Source organism: Antechinus flavipes, chromosome 1 (assembly GCF_016432865.1).
Source record: "Antechinus flavipes isolate AdamAnt ecotype Samford, QLD, Australia chromosome 1, AdamAnt_v2, whole genome shotgun sequence".
Classification (NCBI taxonomy): Eukaryota; Metazoa; Chordata; class Mammalia; order Dasyuromorphia; family Dasyuridae; genus Antechinus; species Antechinus flavipes.
In genome coordinates, this window is record NC_067398.1 from 681164476 (window position 1) to 681178923 (window position 14448).

General features: G+C 41.7%; 1 protein-coding gene across 2 annotated transcripts in view; it reads right to left on the reverse strand.

The window, feature by feature from the left end:
* The window catches only part of CHFR (checkpoint with forkhead and ring finger domains), a 41033-nt gene extending 29565 nt beyond the window's left edge, over positions 1 to 11468 (reverse strand). Inside the window, exons 1-3 of one of the 2 annotated variants that reach the window (XM_051972576.1) lie at positions 10160 to 11468; positions 7208 to 7307; positions 2092 to 2201 (exon numbers count right to left, since the gene is read on the reverse strand). In XM_051972576.1, the coding sequence (XP_051828536.1) occupies positions 2092 to 2201; positions 7208 to 7307; positions 10160 to 10259 (310 nt within the window). In that variant the 5' untranslated portion in view covers positions 10260 to 11468. The remainder of the gene's footprint in view (positions 1 to 2091; positions 2202 to 7207; positions 7308 to 10159) is intronic. The other variant, XM_051972575.1, reaches the window with a different exon arrangement.
* Between the last annotated feature and the right edge of the window lie 2980 nt (positions 11469 to 14448).

The following is a 14448-nucleotide window of genomic DNA, read 5'->3' on the forward strand; positions in this document are numbered from 1 at the left end:
CAAACAAGATAGGATAAAGTGGAGATCAGCTCTGAGAAAAGACTGAGATTAATAACTGGCAAACACTTCTTGCTGAAACCTTGGCTGAGACATGATGAGATGAGGAGGGAGAGTGGGGGTGGGGCCTGAGAAAATGCCTGGAGCCGAGGGATGGAGGCATAGCCAGGACACGAGATACTGGGGCGCAGGATGTGGTTTGTCCTTCCTTCTCCAAGAAGCTGTGATATCAGGGAGGAGATACCCCGACATGCAGTGCATTAGGTTTCGGTAAGCTCTGGCTCTGCAAGGGCCCCAGCCTCACTTTTCCCTCTGGAGCCAGTGGGGCCCAGTGGCCAGATCTCGATCAGGACGACAAGATGGCCCTGGATGCAGGGGGAGACCAAGGCCTTTATGAGCAAGAGTCTTTACAGTAAAACTAGGAAGGGGCATATATATGGCGGGAGGGGGGAAGGAGGAGGAAAAGAGGTAGTGCCACCAAAGATTATTGTGATCTTTGCTCCTGAGGTGAGAAGAGCCACTAGAGTTTGCTGAGGGTGGGGGTGACATGGTGAGATCTGCTGCTGTGGAAAGATCGTGCAGGCAATGGAGGGCAGGATGGACCAGCGCTGGGAGACACTCATGGCACGCAGAGCCAAGAGATGGGGGCAAAGAGAGAGGAGAAATGAGATCCCAAAGGTCTGGCTGGAGGTCTGCTGATACTCGACCCCAAGTGTGCTACTTCTCCATATCTGAGCAAGGTAGGATGGAAGGTTACTTCTTGGTCCTTGTGGGTCATATCCCCTTTAATAAGTCACAATTGTGGTCTATTTGGCTCCCTGGGATGATAATCTTTTCTATTCACACCTAGTGAATCCTTTCCCATCAATATGTGTAGTGGTTGTCCCCAAAAGGAACAGCTTGTATTTGCGTCTACTGGATTATATCTCTTTGGGGGAACCGATTCTCAAATCAATCTCTTTGGTAATTTATAGTTATTTTGGAGAGTATCATCAACTCAAGTGTTCACCTAGTATAATTTATTGGTCATTAGTTTCTTCATTTTCTCCAGGGAGCCAATAAAATCATGACTAAATGGGACTGGTTGTTGGGGCACACACCTAATGGGTCTACCAAATTAAAGACAAAATCATTATTAACTATCTTTTGGGTCCAGACTTCAAGCCTGCCATTTTCCCTTTAATAGGCGGATTAAGAGCACCTTTCCTAACTTCGCAGAGATGACACAGAATCATAAAGTGTCTCATCTAAAAAGGTCAGAGACAAAGACAAATGAAGAATCAACTCTATCCTTTTAAGTCATATCATTTAGTAGGAGTGATAAAAAGGACCCAGATCAATGAAATACCCACTGGTCTTCTTGGGATGAAAGCCCATGAAAACTCTCTTCCAACTAGAATGATGAGGGAAGGCTTCAATGTCATTATCATGAAATTGCTCATAAAAGCCTCTGGGAAGCTCTCATGCTGCCAGGAATGAGTATTAATGACATTTTTCTTTCATTAGGTCAGAAAATGCTAATAGGATGGACTAGAAAGAATGAAGCAATAATTATGTAAATGGGAACAGCACTAGCAAAGACTGAGTATATGTCTCAGTCAACAAGAGAGGAAAGGAATCATACAAAGATTGAATACTGTGGAAAAGGGAAAGCTATCTGCAAGAAGGGATTTTAGCACAAGTCATTAACTGTCATGGGATCAAAGAAGGGATCTTAGAAGAAAAACAAAGTGCTTAGCATAGTGCCTGGCATACAGTAGGCATTTAATGTAATGCTTGTTCCTTTGCCTGCCCTCCTTTTAGAGGTCTGCTACTTTCATTTCTTCAGTCTGACAGATAAAGATCCCGAGGTCCAACGTCATCAAAGCAGAGGGAATATTCAGTCCTGGGGCCCTTGGAGCCCAAGCAGTTCAGAATACTGCCATGTTTAAGAAACGTTCTCTAGCCCCGGTGGCTGACATGGCTGCAGGGTGGCTTGAGAGCCACCAATGCCATGGCTGCCCTGGAGTCGCTCCTCAGCGATCCCTTCTCGGCGGTCCCTTCCATGGGGTTGGCCACCTGGCCCAAATCTTCCTTGAAGCACAAACCACTTACTTTGCTCTGGCTCGTTCTTCCTGTAAACCACGTAGATGACATCCCCAGTCTGTAAAGCATATGACTGCTTCTTCACTATCCTCACTTTATTAATTACTGTTCCATTAGTGCTGTAAAGAGGACAAAGTACAATTAGGGAACACTAAAACCCAATATGAAGGATGCACGTACAACGTGCTAACTTTGGGGGCACAGGCTGTCACAGCATTAACATCTGGAGAAAGCCATCCAACAACTATTTCCTAATCATTCTCTTCCAACAGTAACCTGACTACTCCTCTCTTATTGACTCCCTATAACCAGGATCACCCCATCAATTCACAGGTTCAGCTCCTTGCTAACTCCTGCCCAGCTGAGAATCAGACCCCATCAGTGCGACTTTTTCCCTTTCTGAACCTGGCCCTCCTTCCAGCAGGCTTGGTACAAACTTCCCTCTGCACGGAGGTGGGGGATCAATGCTGGGGACATTAAGACAAAGAAGGGAGTCCCTGTCCTAAAAGAGCTCACACTTTAATGGGGGCGACAACATGTACATCCTGGATCATAGGCTTGTGGCCAGCCCTGCCAGCCTTCTGTGGTAACTTTATATCCCCTGACAGACCTGGCAGCGGAGACAAGTTGGTAAGAAGCAGGGAGATGATCTAGAAGTGAGAATAAAAATCCAGCTAAGATAAAATGGAGCTTGGATGAGGGTAGAAACTGCAAAGGTGGAAGGGATTTAACAGCCAAGAGAGACTGGATAAAATCCAGACTCGACAACTAATTGGATGAAGGGAAGAAAGAAGCTTTAATGATGAAGAGACAAGAACAGGGAGAAGAGCACCAGGGGACCTTTTCCCCACCAGGTTCAGCAGAGATGCTCTCCAAGGACCTGCAAACACCTAGAGCCAAGCTGAGATATAACCAAGTTCTCTGGATCAGTCTCGGTGCTCAGCTTCTGCTCAGGATAGAGTCTCCAGCTTATCTGATGAGAGGAGAGAAAAATTCTTACTCTGCCAGAGTGTGGAAAGTCATGTTTAACGGCCTGTCACCTGACAGTTGAGAAATCAAGCTTTTCCCACTTATTAGGAAAACTCGACTTCCCCTTCCCTCATAAGCTGTGCTTCTGGCTCAACATTTTTTTATATTATTCCCTGCTCATCATTAGGTAATCTCCAGGGCTGAGAGGTGCAGGGGACAGAGCAAAGGGCTTGAAGCAAGGAAGCACAGAGCCACTTACAGGGGCAAGTCTATGTAAGAAAAATGACAATACTCCCTGAATTAATTTATTCATTCAGCACCATATCAAACTACCAAAGGGTTATTTTTTGAAACTAGAAAAAATAATAAAACTCATCTAGAGGAACAAAAGGTCAAGAATATCCAGGTCAAAGAAAAAAGCATTATTAGATTTCAAGCTATCATGGGGACAACAAAGGGGTGCAATGGGCAGAGTGCTAAGCCTGCAGACAAGTCTGGTGCAAATCCACCCTAGCATGGAATGGATGTGTGACCCTGGGCAAGTCATTTTAACCTGTTTACCTGTTTCCTCATCTGTAAAGTGGGGAGAACAATAGCAACTACCTCTCAGATTTGTCATGAGGATCAAATAAGACAGTATCTGTAAAGTGCTTACCAAAGTGACAAACATAGTAGGTGCTACATAAATGTTAGCTATTATTATACCACAAAATTATAATCCTCAAAATAACCTGGCACCGATGAGAAATAAGAAAGACTGAACAGTAGAGCAGATTAGGGAAATACTAGACTGAAGCAAATGAACAGAGTAACCTAATGTTTGATAAACTCAAAAGTCCCAGCAAAGTAGGGACGGTGGGGCAGGAACTCCAACAAAAACTGTTAAGAAAACTAGAAAGTAATCTGGTAGAACCTAGATAAGCACCAATATCCCACACCTACATAAGCTCAGAAAGTATGCTTTAAATAAGTGCACCAGTTAGATATAAAGGGAGATATCACAAAGTAAGTTAGTGGAGCAAGGAAGAAATTACCTTTCAGCTCTATGGAGAGGGAAGAATTAATGAACAAGCAAGAGACAAAGAGTAAAGCAGAAAATTTTCATAAATTTAAGTTTTTACACAAAACCAATTCAGCTAAAAAAAACTGCTGATAATAGAAATGTTTTCACAACTTCATGTGTATAATGGTTATATTGCTTGTTTTCTCAATGGATGAGGGAGAACTGGAGGGAGAGAATTTGGAACTCAAAATAAAAAGAATAATGTTATTAGATGAAAAACAGGAAGCTGGGGGAAAAGTTTTTGTAATCAGTTTCTCTATAAAGATCTCATTTTTAAGATATGTAAAGAACTGAGTAAAATTTACAAAGATATGGGCCATTCCTCAATTGATAAATGGAAATCTAAGCCAAATTAATAGACAGATGAAAAAATGCTCTAAATCACTAATAATTAAAGAAATGCAAGTTAAAACAACTCTAAGATACCATCTCACACCCATCAGGTTAGCCAAGATGAAAAAAAAAAGAAAATGACAAATATTAGAAATGTGGGGAAATAGGCAATTTATTGTAGTGTTGTTGGAGCGGTGAATTGGTTCAATTATTTTGGAGAACATTTTATTTATTTATTAATTTTTACCTCATGACAGAGAAGTGATGCACTCAGAAATATATTTAGTTTTCCTTCTACTTTTCTTCTACTTTTTTTGGGGGGAAAGGGGAAGGAGAAGAGAAAATGGGGGGAAGAAAGGGAAGAACATGGTTAATGAGGACGTTTGTTTTGCATCATTGTATATATCTGTAATGGGTTTTGTTTTTCCTGCCTTCTTGAAGATCCTACTGGGTCTGTATTGCAGAGTTCATTAAAAAAGGAAAAGGACACAGATGTGCAAAAATGTATGTAGCAAGCCTTTTTGTAGTAGAAGGGACTGAAAATTGAGGGATGCCTACCAGTTGGGGAATGGCTAAATGAGTTATGCTATATGAATGTGATGGAATAATATTGTTCTATAAGAAACAATCAGCAGGATGAATTCAGAAAAGCCTAGAAAGACTTTTATGAACTGAGGCTACTGAAATGAGTAGAATCAAGAGAACATTGTACAGAGCAACAACAAGATTATGTGATGATCAATTGTGATGAACTTGGCTCTTTTCAATAAGGTGATTCAAGACAATTCCAATAGACTTGTGATAGAAAGAGTCATCTGCATCCAGAGAAAACTATGAAGACTGAATATGGATCAAAACATAGGATTTCATCTTTGTTGTTTGGTTTTTTTTTTCGTTTCACCTTTTAATCTGATTTTTCTTATGCAGCAGGATGAATATGGAAATATATTTAGAAGAATTGCACATTTTTAACCTATATTGGATTGCTTGCTATCTATGCATGAGAGGACAGGGAAGAAAGGAAGAAAAAGTTATGACACAAGATTTTGCAAAGGCGAATGTTGAAAACTATGCATGTATTTGTAAAAATTAAAAAAAAAAAAAAATCCAGCTTCAGACACTTATTAGCTATATAACCTGAGACACATCAACCTGTTTGCCTCAGGTTTCGCAACCTTAAAATGAAGATGGATAATAACAACACCTACCTCCCAGGGTTGTGGTAAGGATTAAAAGAGCTATTTGTAAAGGATTGGTACAGTGCTTGGTGCTTAATAAATGCTGTTTTTCTTTCCTTCTTTGTCAGAACCTCATCTTCCTAGAAGAGCTCAAAACCCAGAAAATTCAACCAAATTCAATTCAACAATCAATTATGAAGTATTTTTATTATATATATGGCACTGTTCTGGATGTGGGAGATAGAAAAATGAAAATCACAATTTCTGCATTCAAAGAGTATACATTTTTATTGGAGGAAATTAGAAAATAGAATGAACGAGGGGAAAGGAGATCTCCAAAGAAATCTAGGAAAATATACTAAGATACATGTTTAACCTATACCAGATTGTATGATGATCTCCTGGTCCTGCTCATTTAACTCAGTATCAGTTCATTCAAGTCTCCCCGGGCCTTTCTGAAATCATCCTGCTGATCATTTCTTACAGAACAATAATATTCCATAAGATTCATATACCATAACTCATTTAGTCATTCCCCAACTGATTAGCATCTACTCAATTTCTATTTGAATTTACAAAAAGGGCTGCTACAAACATAAAATGATATGTCTTAAATTATATTATCATATATTTGGAGGATAAGTATAATCCCCAAACTCATTAAGCCATAGTAGGTCTCTACCTTCATTAATTTCTGGAGTTTAATTATCCTAGTCAGTCAAGAAATATTTAGAACTTACTATGTGTCAGGTATTGTGCTAAGTATTGGGGATACAAAATTTTTGTATTGCTTGCCTTGTGGAGAAGGAGGTAAGGGAGGGGAAAAAATATGGAACACAAAAACCTTACAAAAATGAATATTGGAAATCCCAAAAATCAAGAGAGAGAGATCAATAAAATTGAAAATAAGGAAAATGACAATGAGGGGAAGATTTTAGGGAGGAGATAGCATCTGGGCTAAGCCTTGAAGAACTATAAATATTTTCAGAGGGAGAGATGTGGAGACTTTTGGAAGCACAAGCCCATATGAACGGAAGTGAGAGCTAGAGTGTCAAGTTTTGGGTTGATTGATTATATAGCGTCAAACACTATAATGTGTGCCAAGAGAACAAGTTTGGGAAGGGCGAGAGGCAGTCAAATTGTGAAGGAACTAAAATTCCAAGCTAAAAAAGTATGCATTTTATCCTATAAATTACTCTTAGGGCTTTTGGGCAGTAGTTGACATAGATCTTTGCTTCTTTAAAAAGCTTCATAGAAAGCTAGAAAGCCAACCCCTTGCAACCAATATTTAGTTTAACAGAATTTTGTTTTCATTCATAAATTTCTTGCCTTGCGTCAGACTGCTCTCACCCTGAAAGTTCACTTTGTTACCTTGACAAACTACACAAAATATACATTAGATGATAGGACAAAAAACTGAATTTCCCGGAAATTAAAATTCCTAAAAAAGAGAAAATACAGAATTTTCTTTCCTTTCTTAAGGTCCACACTGAATGTGCCTATTTTAAACGATACTCCAGAACCCACACAAGTAAGATAGAATAAAAGTTCGAGGGGGAATTAGGGGAGGAAGAAAGCTCACCTGGTATCCTCTAGAGAGACCTGACCAGATTCTTCATCCACCACTATTTTACAATGATCTCCAGACACCAATTTGTTGCCAGGGAACGAAAGGTCACAACCTGAAATAGGGATTGTTTTAGGGGGTCAGGAAAAAAGCTGCTATTAATATTGCTATTAGTTATAAAATGTTCTTTTTTCAGTCGAGGTATGTTCCTACCTTGATGGATGTAGGAAAATATTTATATTCGAGTATGTTAGAATATCAAACAGTTCAGTTACAAAAAAAGTAAAAAGGTTAGTATATTATTTAGTTTTTAAAGCTAGACTTGAATTTTTTTTTACTGATTTAAAGTCCCAAATTTCAAAACTCCCCATTAAATCCAGTTGTAACAAAATGATCATACAAAATTCAAGTTAGATTAAGCTGCTGAACATGAAACTTCTTTGGAAATGATTTAGTGTTTGAAACATAGTTGGACACAACTCCAAATTATACAAGCCAAGGCACAAACATGATCTTATGAAGAGAACTTCTCTCTCATGTTCCCTGCGCTAGGAAGGAAGAAATCCAAATTACTTCCTACCTCTCTTCCTTTCTCCTCCTCTATCTTACAACATGTTACAGAGTGAGAAGAGCACTGGGCTTGGGAGTTCCAAATTTTTCTCTTCCATTCAGTAGGTCATCCTGGGCCTCTGAATGTGTTTTCCGACCCACTGAAGTGTTGAGAGAAATGTCGGTATTCAGAAGGTTAGTTAGGCTTATAAAGTTATCTCTGGGATGGTCGTCAACCATCTAGTAACTGGCTCTATCACACCAAAACAATTAACCTTGATTCATCTCAAATACACATGGCTAAAACTAAAACCACTGTTCCCATAAAGCCTGACCTCGTCCAAATCCTTCCCTGGCTAAGTTAGGCTTTACCCACACTCCTCATTTTCAGGTGAGAAAATCACCTTGTACATCCAATTAATGGCCAACCTGCTGCTTCTCTTTAGGCATCTTTTCATGTGACTCCTTTTCTCCAAGTATCCGACCACTATCTGCCTTTAGGAGTTCTCACCTCTCACCCAGTTTATTACACAACAAGCTCCTAATTGGATGTCCTGTCTATAATTTCTCCCTATTCCAGTTTATTTTTTACTCAGATATCAAAATAATTTTCCTTAGGAACAGATGTGACAAGTTACTCCCCTACTCAACTGCAACAGCTTCCCATTGCTACTCCTCTACTGAATTTTTAAAACCCTAAAAAAGCATTTTTCTTAAGGGGGAGAGAAATAATATTGACTCAGAAAACCACGAAGACATATTATCTATGTTGCATTATATTTTTATTTATTTTCTTAAGCATTTCCCAAGTACATCTTAATCTGGTTGTTAGCCCAGGCAGAGTTTGATATTGTCTGCCCTACACAACCTGCCCCAACCTCTTCCAGTTTCCTTGAGGATTCCTCCCTTTCCTGTTTTCTGAAATCCAGCTCAAGTGGTCTTCCATGAATTTGGCACCCAACCTTCCCTGGATGTCCTCTGCCCCTGGAAAGCCCTTCCTTCTTACCTCTGCTCTCCTTCTTTTATGATGTAGCTCAAGCATCATCTGCTGGTTGAATGTCTTCTCTTCCTAATTATCTTACATTTAATTTTCTACTTCTTAACTGTACCTATACTCCATCTGTTCTTATGTTTCTCCTACTAGAATGTAAGCTTCTTGCAAGTAGGGACTTTCCTTGATTGAGTGAGAGATGACTCTTCTATAACTGGTCTATGCTTTACTGATTTAGATACGGGAAGCAACGATTTCAAAAAACTAGTTAACTTGGCTGAATGTTTAAGAGGAAAAGCTTCCTTTCCTGGTAGGCTGCTTCTGGGCCTGACGACAGTTCTTAAGGCAAGTAAAAGATTGTAGTCCATAATTACGTGATCTGTCAATTAATTGAAAGCAAAAGGGGGAAATGGAAAGATCTGAGCAAAGGCTTCAGGGCTACCTCGACAGGCCAAATTTACCAACCATAACAATGAATAAAATAGGCTTTACGTGTGCTGCGTGTGAAATGTCCAAATGCCTTTTTTTTTTTTTTTCAATCCCATTTACACACCAAGGGAGAAGTCACTTTGGAAATCCTCATTTTTTCATTCAAAGTGCAACATGGGTAGAAATAAAAAGTCATATAGTTTGGGTACAGATAACAGCCGTTCAAAAGAGTCACAGGACACTGGTGTTCCAGGCCCCAGTAATCGGGAAGTACGCGATACCTGTCGATTGGCCTTTTCTTTCACGTGCACTTGTCTGCACGGGTTGGAACGCAAAGTCCCGGGGAGCAGGCGTTCTTTATGTTGGGGTCACCCAGGGACTGGTCTGGTAGCTTCACTAGAAGAGGAAACTTCCCTCTCTCTCTGCAGGACAGCCCCTGCTCGGTCACTCAGGGCTACTCCGAAGCACACCCTGAAGGAGGCTAAAACGGTCCGTCTATCGCGAAGCAGGATGTGAATCGGCCAACTTTTATCACGTGCCTATTATGTAGGTGCCAGGCGCTGTGATAAGGCTAGAGATGCAGAAAAAAGTCCCTGCCTTCAAGGAGCTTACAACCCAACCGGGAGACAGCACGCAAACAATACACACAAAGCAAGCTCCGTGCAGAAGAGGAAATAACGGATCTAGGACGGCTAGAGCTCGGGGCTGCCGCCCACCCTCAGGATAACACTCTTAGGTTTCTCAGCTTAAATATGTCTTAGACTTTGGAAACATGTCCCGTAAACATCTGTCGCCCATTCGGAGAAGACGCCTTCAGCCTCGGCTAAGGATTAATCCGCGGCTCGGGATGAACCAGGTAACCCGGAAGGGGCTCGCTCTTTCTGCTTCTGTCTGCACCCTCCTCCCCCGGGCTGGCGCACGCAGCAGGAGCTGGATAAATGCTCGCGGCCGTGCCAGAGAGGAAGGACCCTTCCGTGCCCAAATAGGAGAACCCTTACCTTTCCTGCGCCCGATGGTGCACTCCTTCCTCCGCAGCAGCACGGGGGGCTCGCCCTCGGCGGCACCCAGGCGTATCAGCCTCCCCCAGGGCTGCTCCATCAGGACTCACATCGGCCCCGCCCGGCCCCGAAGAGGGAGGCGCCCCCTAGCTGCCTGCCCGGGGTCCACCCCGGCTCCCTCCCTCAGCTCCGGGACCGGGCCCGGCTCGGCCTCTGCTCCTCCAGCCTCGGGGCTCTTCCTTCTTCCGTCTCGCTGCGGCTCACAAGCTCGCCCCGGGCCGAGCCCGGCCTCGGTCCAGCGAGGCTGCGTCGGGGTCGGCAACTGTGTCTGCGCCTGCGCTGGGCACCGCGCCTGCGCCTCTGGCTCGAGCCCGAGGCCCCCGAGGCTGTGCTCCTGCTCGGGCCTGGGCTGCCGTGCCTGTACTTCGGCTGCCCTGGGCTCTGCCCACCTCCGCTGTCAACAGGCATCGCCAAACCCATCAGCTGATCCGATGAGGGGCGGGGCCAATCCTGAAAACACCTCTTGCGATTGGGCCCCCGCCGCCCGGAGGCCTAATGAGAGAGCGGCGGCTAGAAGGGCACGGAATTGGGCATAGAGATGAGCGGCGAGGATACTAGAAAACCCCCCATGTCTCCGTCGGGTTGAGGCGGAAGAAGGGGGCATGGGAAGCCATCTTGGTTTTGGGCACGAGCCTCTCTTGCTTTGTTCATTCTGGCTCACTGCTCTGAAGCCGGGACGGTGGCCATTTTAGATTAGGGCAAATATAAAAGAATCTGGAGCAGTGGAGGGAGGTGGGGGCAAGAAGGAGCTCAGAAAATCATTGGCACGTGGGACCTCACGAATGAACCTAGGCCAGCCAGTATCAGAGGAGGAATGCTATCATCACAAGTAGGACTGGAAGGCCATTTACAGACAGCCAGAATGTGAGAACCTAGAACCGGTTCCTCCAAATCCAGAGCATCTCTGATGTCATTACGTAGTCACGTCCAATTCGGCGAGGCAATTAAGTCCCACAACAACACGTGTCGGAGGCCGAAGTTGAACTGGGGTCCTCCTGACTCCAGCTCTCCCGGCCGCACCGTCCAGCTGCCCGGAAGCTGGCCTGATCAGGAGCTGCCTCGTTCTGCAGTCTGTCCAGAGAGACGTTCCAAAAGTCCAGGCCCCGGGAGCAAACCACAGAAGCCGCAATCCGACTCCAGCCTATCTTTCCGGGCTTGGTGCAGTAATAAAAAATATTAATTGTATTAATTGTGACAATATAGAAATTTTATATGAAATGGCAACATGTAAATTATATCTGGTTATATGGAAGTAAATGCATCAGATTATATAGGATAAACATCAGTGCATAATTAAATATAAAATAAGTGATTAATACATTCTATATAATGAACTATAGTGACAATATAGTATTACATAATTGCACATTAAAGTTATCCATGCACAATAATTATAGATAAGTAATATAAATAAATTACTGATAGGAGTTACACTGCTATATTATTAATTATATAATAAACACTCATAACAACAATTATATAATATATTTAATAATAAATAATTATATAATGAATAGCAAAATTTACTAACTAAAACATTTATGAAGTGCCTAGTGCTGGGTACTATGCTAAGGTTTGAGAATACAAAGAAAGGCAAAAGACACCTGCTCTTAAGGAGCTCCCATTCTAAGGCGTTCCATACCATGGAAATAACTATTACCAAAAAAACTATATATAGAATAAATTGGAGAAAATCATCAGAGAAAAGACACTAGAATTAAGAGGGTTTGAGAAAGACGTCCTGAAGGAGATGGGAAAGGTCAAGGCTGGGGGCCTGGTCATGGACTTTAAATGCCAAACAGAGGGTTTTATATTTGATCGTGGGATTGATAAAGAACCCTATTCTTGAAGAGGGGCTAACTTGGTCAGAGCTATACTAAAGGAAAATCACTTTGACAGCTGGATGGAGGATGGACTCGAGTGGGGAGAGACTTGGGGCAGGAAAACCTACCAGGTAGTCCAATAATCCAGGTGTGAGGGGCTGGAGGTATTTGTCAGGGTGGTCTGACCCAGCTAAACCAGCCTTCATGTTTGCATTCCTTCTCCCATCTCTATGTTCCATGTCACCCTCTACTCAATAAACTCCAGTGGCTCCCTATTGCCTCCAGGATCAAATACAAAATTTTTTTGTCATTCAAACCTTTATAACCTACCCTCCTCCTACCTTTCCAGTCTTATTATACCTTACTCCTCCATATGTATTCCATGTACTACTTAGAGACCAACTTCTCCAACTTCTCTCCCAGCCAGTTGAACATTTGCTCTGCCCAGAAAACCAACTGGGTCACTTCTGGTTCAAGTATTCTGGATAGCTTTTTCATTCATGTCGGAAGGTTCAAGCATTATCTGCTAACATGCTTATCCCCGATATAGGAAAGTCTAGCATTAGGTTGTGGGCTTTTTGGGGTCTGGGTCTGTCTTTTCCTTCTTTTTGTATCCCTAATACTAATTGCACAGTATCTGACACGTAGTAAGTTCTAAATACTTCTTGACTGACTGGGATAATTAAATTGTGCAGAAATTAATGAGGGTAGAGCTTAATAAGTTTGGAGATTATACTCATCCCCCAAATATATGATAACATAATTTAAGATATAGCATTTTATGTTTGTAGCAGCCCTTTTTGTAAATTCAAGGAACTAGAAATTGAGTAGATGCCAATCAGTTGGGGAATGACTGAATGAGTTATGGTGTATGAATCTTATGGAATAGTATTGTTCTGTAAGAAACGACCAGTAGGATGATTTCAGAAAGGCCTGGAGAGACTTGAAAGAATTGATGTTCAGTGAAATGAGCAGAACCAGGAGATCATTGTACATAGCAACAAGAAAATTATACGATGATCAATTCTGATGAACGAGGCTTTTCTGAACAATGAAATGATTCAGGTCAATTCCAATAGACTTGTGACAGAGAGAGCCATCTGCATCCAGAGAGAGGACTGTGGGGACTGAATATGGATCACAAAATAATATTTTCATCTTTTTTGTTATTGTTTGCTTGCTTTTTTCCCCTCATTTTTCTCTTTTTGATCTGATTTTTCTTTTGCAGCATGATAAATGGAAATATGCATAAAACAATTGCACATATTTAACATTTTGGATTACTTGCTGGGATGTGGGGGTAAAGGAGGGGAAAATTTTTTGAACACAAAGTTTTTCAAGTTTGTTGAAAACGATCTTTTCATGTATTTTAAAAATTTTAAAAATTTAAAAAATAAAAGGCTATTATTTTAAAAAGTATCATTTTGCAAAATTCTTATAGGCTGTTATTATGTAACAACATAAGCTTGTTGGGTCCAGGGAGGCGAGAGTTACAAGCCCTCTCCTCACACTGAGAGGGCTCTCCAGCAGTGTGGGGATACTAAGTCATTATATAAATTTCTCATTTGTGTGAGAATACAAAGAAAGGCAAAAGCATCCTGTGATGCTTCCCAATGTCTGCCCCAAGACATAGACAGTAGAGAAGAGAAAATCGAATTTTCCCTCCTCAGAAAGAAAGAAAGACTGGTTTTTACAGAGTTCCCAGAACAAGTGAGGCTCTCCCCCGGGTTTTTGGGTCCTGGGGATACTTGGAAGTCAGCCCCTTACTCTTTAGATGAGAACTCAAACTGTCCTGAATGAAAATTACACTAGGTTCCTGAGATATGCATAGGGCATCTGAAATCCCCTTAATGGACCTCGGGACAGCACACAGATCGTTCCAACCAAAGATTCAAATTCATGCCTCACTAGCACAACAGGCTAGTTTAAATGGAAATCAAATAACCTCATAAAGGTTGCAAAGAGGTGTTGGACTCCACAGAAAAGATGAAGCTGTTGGAGTTGATTATTCAGGATTTCTGCGCCATTAGGCAAACCTTCTCTTTTGGACCTGTGGGCTGTAAAGATTTCAGAGAAGATATTTGGATTCATGTCACAATAAGGCAAGAAAGCTAGGTCTACTCAAAAGCAAAATAAGAAAAATAAATTAACATGGATGAGCTTCCACAGTGTGTTCTAGGTGAATCATTAGGGACTAATATTCTAGGGATTCAACATCCCTACTGCTCATATCAGCTTCCACCTTCAAAATGAATATAGTAATGTTTTTGTTCGTGCAAAAGTTATCTCAGAGAGACTGGTTTGATTTGTCTTAAAGGAACCCAATTACAGTCTAAAACAAAAAAGAGGGCAAGTGCTCTTTTCTCTAGTGGATACTTGAAGGATGCACTAGGGATGGGATGGGGA